Raw genomic sequence first — 9,651 nt, forward strand, 5'->3', positions numbered from 1 at the left:
AAGTAAAAAAACAAACAAAAAACAAAACAAAAAAAACGTGAAAAATAATCAACCAGGAATAGTGGCACAATTCTGTGATCCCAGCACCTGGGAGGCTTGGGTAAGAAGTTTGAGGCTTAGCCTAGACTATACACTGAGGCTCCACCTAAGTAAAAAAAAAAAAAAAAAAATTCTCAAAGTCCTGCCTTTAAAATGTCCTGCTGAGCTCTCTGTCCCTCACAGTTTACAGATAGCAGGCTTAAAAGATGGGGCAGGGAAGCCGTGCATGGTGACACATGCCTTTTTTAATCCCAGCACTCGGGAGGCGGAGGCAGGCAGATTTCTGAGTTTGAGGCCAACCTGGTCTACAAAGTGAGTTCCAGGACAGCCAGGGCTATACAGAGAAACCCTGTCTCGAAAAAACAAAAACAAAACCAAAAACAAACAAACAAACAAAAATACCCCCTCCTAAGTACTAACCTTCAGGAGTTTGAATCGAGAAGCTGGAACGATGAAGTGTCTGTTCTGTTTCTTCTTGCAAATGCTACAGCTAGATAGAAAGCAAGGGCCGGATCTTGAGTGTCACCTGCAGTACCCACAGGCCCAAGCAGCCCAGCCCAATGCCTGCAGAACCAGCTGACCTCAAGCGGGACACCCTTCTCAGCACCATCCAGGGAAGAGGACTTAGGCAGCTGGACAGGCCACCTGAAGCCTCGGCTCTTCGTGGCAGTGAAGCCTACTGGTGACAGAGCCAGCAGGGGAGACCACACAGCATTCAGCAATCCTGGACCTCATTTCTGCTGCCCCCCCTCCCGACCCTGAAGAGAAACAGTGGACTTAAAAGACACTCAGAAAATGGATTTCAGACACTGCTATACTCTTGTACCTCTTTAGACAGGCACATGAGAACTGAGGAAGGAGCCTTAGGTTTCCCCTAGTTCCACATAAGAAAATCAAGCTCCAAGCATTTTACCCAGAAATACCAAACTGGAAATTGAGTCAATACCTGTTTGTTTTTTTTTTCAACCCACTATTTTTGTCTGTTTTTATTTCTCTACCTTAGGGACACTGAACCAGGGCATCATGCACACTAAGCAGGCATTCTACTACTCAAGTACGCTTCCACCTTTTCTAAGAAATTTAACTTTGGGGCTATAGATGGCTCAGCAGTTTATAGTGGTAGTTATGAGTAGCAGTAGAATCTGGTTCAATTCCCAGCAACAGTTCCAGGGCATCCAACACCCTCCTCTGAATTCTGGGGGGTAGTGGAGGGTATGTGCTGCAGATATGCATGCATGTAAAACATCCACATGCATAGAAGAAGTAAGTTTTTAAAAATTTTAACTTTATTCTGTTCTTTAAGATAGAGGAGTCATGTTAAAATTTTAACTTTTTTTTTTTTTTTGAGACAGGGTCTCATGTACTCCCAGGCTGGCTTCAACACTTACTATAGAGTTGAAGATGGCCTTGAACTTCTTTGCTTGCTTATTTTGAGAGAAGAGTCTCATGTGCACGAGCTGGTCACAAACACTGATGCAGCTGAGGACACAACCCTGACCTTCTGAGTCTCCTGTCTCTACCTCCCCCTGGGACCACAGGCATATAATCATGCCAAGTTCAAGCAGTAGTGGGGATCAAACCCAGTTTTGTACAAGTTAACCAAAGGCTCTACCTCTAGCCCTAATTTACACTTTATTCTGACTTAGTATAGAATTCTCCAAGAAATTATGCCACAGTGCTTCTGTCAAAATCTGGACTTCATTAGTAGACTAGCCAGTTCTACACTTGAGGGGTATTTATGATTTACATAATAAATAATATTTATGGTATTTAATATCCATATAAGATTTAGGTACAATTAGAGGAAAAAGGACTGGACCCTCTTGAATAAGTATATGCCCATAGCCAGTCCAGAAGGTAAAGCCTGTTCCTCCTCTATTATAATGCCAGGGAAGATGCCAAGAAGCAGGCCTTCGAGGGCTGGAGAGATGGCTGCTCTTCCAGAGGTTCTGAGTTCAATTCCCAGCAACCACATGGTGGCTCACAACCCTCTGTAATGGGATCTAATGCCATCTCCTGGTGTGTGTGAAGACAGCTACAGTGTACTCATACATAAAGTAAATAAATAATTCAAGAAGCAAGCCTTCCACCACTGTTGGTGGCGGTACCATGGGCCTCATGCCAAGGACAGAGATTCAGCACACGAAAAGCTTCCAGGTGTAAATACTCTCCACCCGATTACTTCCATGTAGCTTCACTGACAGACTCCTAAGAAGATTCCACTCAAGGTGGGATTCCCAGCAACCCAACAGGGAATTATGGGCAGCCAGATCCACCTCTGCTAATCACTCCTAAGTCAGTGGGATCAGCTGGAGGCATGAGCCTATAAACCATAGCCCTAGAATCCCTGCTTTCTGTCACCTGAACTGTGCTGCTGTGTAACTCTGTGGTACAAACATGCACAGGCTCCCTAACACACAAACTGTGGGTGTTATTCTGACTAACTCAGAATGTTAGCCTTGCCCCACTTAAAAAAAAAAATTAATCAGACCAGTGAGATGATTGGCAGGTAAAAGTACCTGCCACCAGCCTAGTGACTCCATCCCACAAGTTGTCCTCTGACCTACGCGCACAGTAAACGAATAACATATAATACATTTTTTTTTTAGTTATCACTGAAAATTCCAAGTTGTACACAAGGCAAAGAACAGAACAATGAATCTTTGTGTCCTCAGTACCTGATGTAACAGTTATCAGCTCACGGCCAACACTGTCTCATCCAGGTCCCTACTCCCCAGTTATCAGCTCATGGCCAACACTGTCTCATCCAGGTCCCTACTCCCCAGTTATCAGCTCATGGCCAACACTGTCTCATCCAGACCCCGACTCCCCACATTGGTCTGAAACACAGCCTTTATTGCTCTTCAACTCTTCTAAGCCAATCTGGAAAGATAAAATACTCACTTGCAGTCAAAGATGTGTAAGTCTGCTGAAGCCCAAACTTCAAAACGAACTGCTCCACAGTGGCAGCCTCCTGTGTGCTTCACCAGGCCCTGGTACTCACTAAATGAAATAAAAACTAGAGCATAAAAATTTCTAACAGACAAGCAGGGGTTTTATGGCCTGGCCCCTTCACGATGTCTTTTTGTTCTTAAAATAAAGCCAGGCCTCATTCATGTGTGTGTGTGTGTGTGTGTGTGTGTGTGTGTGTGTGTATGTATGTATAGGACAACCAGGTGCATCTCATAAAAGAGGTTCAGTATTTTTACTGGGAACTGTCTTGAATTTTATGACTGCAAAATAAAATATTCCCAGAATTCAGTAAATCAGTAAATATGAGGCTATGAGAGAAGCCTGGCACATTTGCTCCCACTCCCAACATTTTTATTAATATGTCAACTGATTACTTTTTTAAAAAAATTACAAGCTGAGCCGGGCGTGGTGGCACACGCCTTTAATCCCAGCACTCAGGAGGCAGAGGCAGGCGGATTTCTGAGTTCGAGGCCAGCCTGGTCTACAAAGTGAGTTCCAGGACAGCCAGGGCTACACAGAGAAAACCTGTCTCGAACCCCCCCCCCCCAAAAAAAAATTACAAGCTAAGGACCAAGAAGAAACTTTACCAGCCTTAAGCAGCCACTAGGCAAACAGGCCAAATAATATTCAGTTTTGATTGTAATAAAGACAGTACAAGTGGCTATGAAAAAGTAAGACAGGTCGCTAAGTTGCCTTCTGCGAGGCAACAAAGGCTTCTCTAACTCCATTCATTCTCCTCATGCTTCCCAAGCCCACGGCTTTTCACACAACTGTATACAGTTGGAGCCAGCCCTGTAACTCAACATTAAGATTCAATCAACATCCTGAAGCCCCTTCCCCAAAGGACTAAATATTCTGGCCAAAAATCAACGAGACAATGTTTCGCGTGACTTCTGAATAACCACCAGAGGTGGAAACAGCCCACAGCAGCTTCAACTTGCCATCGGATTAAAGGCAAGACTAAAAGCTCACCCAACTTTCTCTAACAAGTTAAAGTCTCATTTTCTTCCTCTATATACAATGTTCATTGTAAAATAAATAAATAAATAAGCCAAACAGTTTAATAACACAGTGAGAACCCCCCACCCCCGTGATCATCCCACTTAGAGATCCCGTATTTGCTATTCATTCCTCCAATTTTTTGCAATATTTGAACCAAATGTTAGTGTATATAACATACATTTTCTTTTTATAAAAGTTAGCTTAATAGACCACAGAGTGAATGTAAGCAAGCACACAGCACGCTAATCTGGTGAGTGAAAGGCCTCTTTTCCTGCCAATATTTTTAGTATCTTTTTAAAGATCACTTTGTTTGAGGGAAAATATTACCTCAAATTTTTGCTTTGTGTGTGTTTATGTGGGGGGCTTTCTTGTTTCCTTTTGAGACAGGGTGTCATTGCGACTCAAGCTGGCCTCAAATTAACTATGTGGACAAGGATGACCTTGAACTTGTAGATCTTCCTGCCTCTACCTTCCAAGCACTGGGCTTACACACGTGGACCACCTTCTCACTGGCTTGTTTCTGTTTTCCTTTCTCTCTTTCTCTTTCTCCGGAGAAAGGATCTATCTCCGTAGCCCAGGCTGCCCTTGAAATCACTATACTCCTCCGCCTTAGCCTCCTGAATGCTAGGATTGTAGGCATATTATACGGAGCACATCTCTATGGAGTTTTATATAGAATCATTTAGACCCCCCAGGAGCTAGAACACAACAGGTACTCCGTGTTATATCTCATTTTTTTAAGTTTTAACTGATTTTTGTTTTAATGTTTTTTAAAGCATTCAATCTATAGCCCAAGAGGATAAAACTGAATAAATGAAACACATAGAAAGCTAAATAAATATTCCATTTCTTAGAGGATGCACCAAAACCAAGAGAACTTATTCTGGAACAAAGACAAAAGAACTTCTTGTTGTTATGAAAAGTAGTTCAGATTGTTAATTGTTAGGTTAATGGTAGTTTTCTTTGTCTTTTATTGTTCTTTTTAATTCATCTGCGAGTGAGAGCTATAAGACAAGGGTACTCGGCATTTCTCGGAGCACAATGTATAAAGGAGGAAGGGGTTCACATCACATTTGCCAAAGAGCAGGCATCTGGCCAGAGTAGTCATCAGGCCTTTTTCCCCAACAACGGACCTCAGATCTGCTCCTTAGGTCACCAAAGCTGGAAGCACTTCGGAAGCACAGACCGGGGAAACTCAAAAGTAAAGCCTGCCAGCCAGGACCGGGATGAGAGCATAAAACCTTAGCTCCCCATTCCCCCTGCAAGCGCCCGTCCTGGACAGCGCTTTGCGCGCCTTTCCCTCCGAGATCAATAACCGCATCCCGCACCCTCCCTCCGGGGAACCGATCAGAACAACCGGCCTTCGCTTCTCCGGCCACCAAATTCTCCACTTCGACCTTTCCTCCCGCCCACTCCCCGAAAGCACGTGCAAATACGGGTAAAACGGTCTCGGTAGCTGGGAAGCCGGGGATGTCTGGGTTTTTTTCACCCAGAGGGGCCTTCCCGCGCACTCAGCCCGACACCGTTCGGAGCAGCCCGCCGCGGCTCTGCACTCAGCCCTCGGGTCCCGCCGCCCGTGCGCACCTCGCGAGTGCCGGCCCGCCGCCCCCGACACACTCACAAGGTGTCCAGCAGCAGCTTGGCGGCGCCCTCGAAGCTGAGCCGTTGCCGCTTCTGGAACGTCTCCCAGCGCTCCCGCTGCTCCCCCAGGTCGAGCGCCGATACCGAGGAGGCGGCGGTGGCCGCCGGCGGCGGCTCCTCGGCGGCCGCCTCCTGGGCCCGTGGCGGTGGCTTGGGCCGCGGCTTTGCCGACGGCTGCAGGCCGCCCGCCCCGCCCCCGCCCCCGCCCCCGGCCCTAGTCCTGCTCCGGGAGCGCTGCGCGCGGCTTTCGCCGCCGCTCAAGCCCCCGGAGGCCCCCGAGCGCCGCTGCTCCCGCGGGCCGGTGGCCACGGCGCTGCGAGTCCGCCGCATGTCTCCCTCAGCCGGGCTCGCAGGCCTCTCAGCTCTGCGCGCTCCCGCCGGCCGATACGCGTCCCCGCCTCCCGACAACCTGAAGGCCCCGGGGGTGGTGCGCGGCGCTCCGGAACACGCGAGCTCGGGATCCAACGAGAGACCCTGGGCGGTGGGGCCGGCCGAGCGCTGAGGGTCTAACCAGACCGCGCCTCCACCTGCGCTTGCAGGTAGCGGTGCCCGTTTGGTCAGCGAAGGAGCTTCTGGCCTCCAACCACACATTCGCAACTGGGGACCTGAGTCAGGCCTCTCAGTTCATAAATTCACGGCCACATCAGAGCTGGCACGCTTGGGGGACTTAGTGGTTTCCAAAGTGGTAACACTACCAACTTTGCAGAAGCCATTATGTACCTAATGGGAGCTAACGTATGTAAATTGTCGGACATCTGCTACTTGAAGCATAAATGACAGCTGGAATCAGTTTGATCAATGGTCAACAGGTTTTTTTTTTTTTTTTTTTTTTTTTTTTGTGGTGGTTTTGCAGAACTGAGAATAGGACCCAGAGCCTTGAGCAAGCACTCTAGCACTGAGCCACATTCCCAGCCCCAAATTTTGTTTTCAATTTTAAGTAAATGAATGGATCCAGGATTATATTCCATTCATAGGCTTTTGCAGAATACCGTGTTGAAGTTTAAAGACAAAAATCCCAAGAACCACCCACTGGGGCATCCAGGATTGTCTCCAAACCCTTTCAGTTGTTCTCACACTTTAGATAAAAACATTCTTTTACTAATTTTTGCTGCATTTTTCATTTTTCAACTTAGTTCTGTTTTTGTTGATTTTATTAGAATATAGAATCCATTTATTGTCTTTTTTTTTTAAGATTTATTTATTTATTATATGTAAGTACACTGCAGCTGTCTTCAGACACTCCAGAAGAGGGCATCAGATCTTGTTAGGGATGGTTGTGAGCCACCATGTGGTTGTTGGGATTTGAACTCTGGACCTTCTGAAGAGCAGTCGGGTGCTCTTACCCACTGAGCCATCTCACCAGCCCTTATTGTCTTTTTAACGATGAAAATGTTATGGGTTTTCCCAAATACAGCTTGATTAATTCATAAATCCTCATTAAGTTTTAACACAAAGTTCTCAATAATTGAAACTTCCTAGATGCATAATTTGTTTTGGTGTTTCCTTTGTGCCCGTATCCTAAGTGTACAGATTTGCATCCACCACTTCAGATGTGGCACATCCTAGCACACTAGAATATCTCCAAAAGGAAAGCAGAAGTGACCACCTTTTCGGCTTTTTCTCACTGTGACTTACTTTTGCCTGTTTTGTGTCTTTAATTAGAGACAAGGTCTAACCGTGTAGCCCTGGCTGGCCTGGACCTCACTAATGCAGCTCAGGTTCACCTTAGCTCACTGTGATCTGCCTGCCTCCGCCTCCTGACACACATTACAGTTTTAAAAATCTTTATTCAGGAGGGGAGCAAGTGTACAGGCACATGGGGAGCAGAAGACAGTCTACACCATGAAGTCTCTTCTTGCACCAAACAGGCTGTCTGGTGACATGCACCTTTACTTGGCTGTCCTGCTTGCTTGAGTCACGGCTTCACTCTCTAGCCTAGTCTAGTCCTAGACTCACTAAGTAGCTAAGGCTGGCTTCAAACCTGTACCAATTCTCCAGCCTCAACCTCCCAAGTGCTAGAATCACAGGTGTGATCTACCACTCTACTTTGGCCTATCTTTGAATGTCATTTCAAAATTAGCATGTACATTGTTAAATCTAATTCTGTTCAACATTTTGGAAATAATTGATTATATATATATAATTTATTGATGTCAATATGATCTATGCAGATTGGCTTTTTTCAATGCAACACAAACAAGGGTCATCAGAGAGGGAACCTTAACTGAAAAAAAAAAAAAATGCCTCCATCAGATTAGCTGGTAAGTCTGTAGGTCATTTCCTTGATTCATTGTTGATCACCATCACCCCTGGGCAGGTGGTCCTGGACTCTTATGAGAGCAGGCTGAGCAAGCCAGTAAGCAGTAAGCAGTATTCTTCCTTCATGGCTTCTGAGTCAGTTTCTGTCCTGACTGGCACAGCCGTGAGGGAGAAAATTTACACAAGAGTATATCACCGTGTGTGTGTGTGTGTGTGTGTGTGTGTGTGTGTGTGTGTGTTGCATGTGTTGCATGTGTATGTCAGAGTTCAATGACAGGTGTCTTCCTTCACGGTTCTCCACCTTCATTCTGAGTTATGGTTCCTTACTGAAACGGGAGCTCACACTCTGCTTACGCTGGAAGGCCACTGCACTCGAGGAGATGACTAATCCCTAGCAGCCCCACAGTGGGGGGGGGGCTACAGACTGTGACCCCAGTGTCCACTTTTATATGGGTGCTAGGGATCCTAACTCAGGGCTTCGTGTGTGTGTGGCAGGCTAGCCCCTAGTCCCCTTACATTTATTCTCTTAACTGAATACTTTTGTTTCTAATCTGTGCAAATGTGATAAAGCTAGTATTCACTTTAACATTCTTACCCAAGTCTTTTGGTAGACCAGTTTCTCTCCAAACATTCAAAAGTGGAATTTCTGGTTCACAGGTTAAGACTGTGCTGTGACCAAGTCAGAGTTGTCTTACTCAGCAATCCTCCTGCCTCTACCTGTCACAGATGCTAGGACCAAGGCATGTGCCACCATGCCTTGCTAGCACCATTCTTTTTAAGGAACTACTGAAGTTTTTAAGCTGGCTGGCGCGTTTTATGCTCTACCAGCACTGGATGAGGTCTGCAGTTGCTCCATACCTCACAGAAGTCACACCGCTGGTCTTTTCACTTAGCTTTCTGAGGCTGTACCATGACATCACTTCCTTTTGTTTCGAATTTCTTTGTTCTGTGGTAATGCTATGTTTTTCATACATTTACTGAACTTTTGGACAGTTTGAGAATCCTTTTGGGGCTGAAGAGTTGGTACTGCTATAGTAAAGGACTCTAGCTGGGTTCCCAGCACATACTTCGGGCAGCTCACAACTGACTGTAACTTGAGGATCTAATGTCTCCTCAACTTCTTGGGCACCTACACTCATGCACGCACATACCCACAGACACAATTAAAAATAAATTTTTTGCCGGGCATGGTAGTGCATGCCTTTAATCCCAGCACTCGGGAGGCAGAGGCAGGCCGATTTCTGAGTTCGAGGCCAGCCTGGCCTGGTCTACAAAGTGAGTTCCAGGACAGCCAGGGCTATAAAGAGAAACTCTTATCTTGAAAAAAACAAAAAAAAAAAATTTTTTTAAAAGACAGTCCATTTTTAAAAGCCAGGTTTATGCCTTAGGTTGCTTGCTTTCTCTTGCTGTGATAAACACCATGACCAAAAGAAACTTGGGGTGAAAAATGTTTATTTCATCTTACAGCTTACAGTCCATCATTGACAGAAGTCAAAGAAGGAATTCAAAGCGGGAACCTGGAATTAGGAACTGAAGCAGAGACCATGGATGAATGACTCTGTTTGTTTGTTTGAGACGTCTGTGTAGCCCTGGCTGTCCTGGAACTCACTTTGTAGACCAGGCTGGCCTCGAACTCAAATTCACCTGCCTCTGCCTCCCGAGTGTTGGGATTAAAGACATGTGCCACATGAGTACACTGTAGCTGTCGTCAGACACACAATGGAGAGCATGTTGTGT

General features: G+C 45.9%; 1 protein-coding gene across 1 annotated transcript in view; it reads right to left on the minus strand.

Moving 5' to 3' along the window:
- Positions 1-6,035, minus strand: part of Cenpv (centromere protein V) — a 13,315-nt gene extending 7,280 nt beyond the window's left edge. The window contains exons 1-3 of the mRNA XM_021213287.1: positions 5,636-6,035; positions 2,944-3,042; positions 460-529 (exon numbers count right to left, since the gene is read on the minus strand). Coding sequence (XP_021068946.1) covers positions 460-529; positions 2,944-3,042; positions 5,636-5,985 — 519 coding nt within the window. The 5' untranslated portion in view covers positions 5,986-6,035. The remainder of the gene's footprint in view (positions 1-459; positions 530-2,943; positions 3,043-5,635) is intronic.
- Between the last annotated feature and the right edge of the window lie 3,616 nt (positions 6,036-9,651).

The sequence above is a fragment of the Mus pahari genome, chromosome 14 (genome assembly GCF_900095145.1).
Source record: "Mus pahari chromosome 14, PAHARI_EIJ_v1.1, whole genome shotgun sequence".
Classification (NCBI taxonomy): Eukaryota; Metazoa; Chordata; class Mammalia; order Rodentia; family Muridae; genus Mus; species Mus pahari.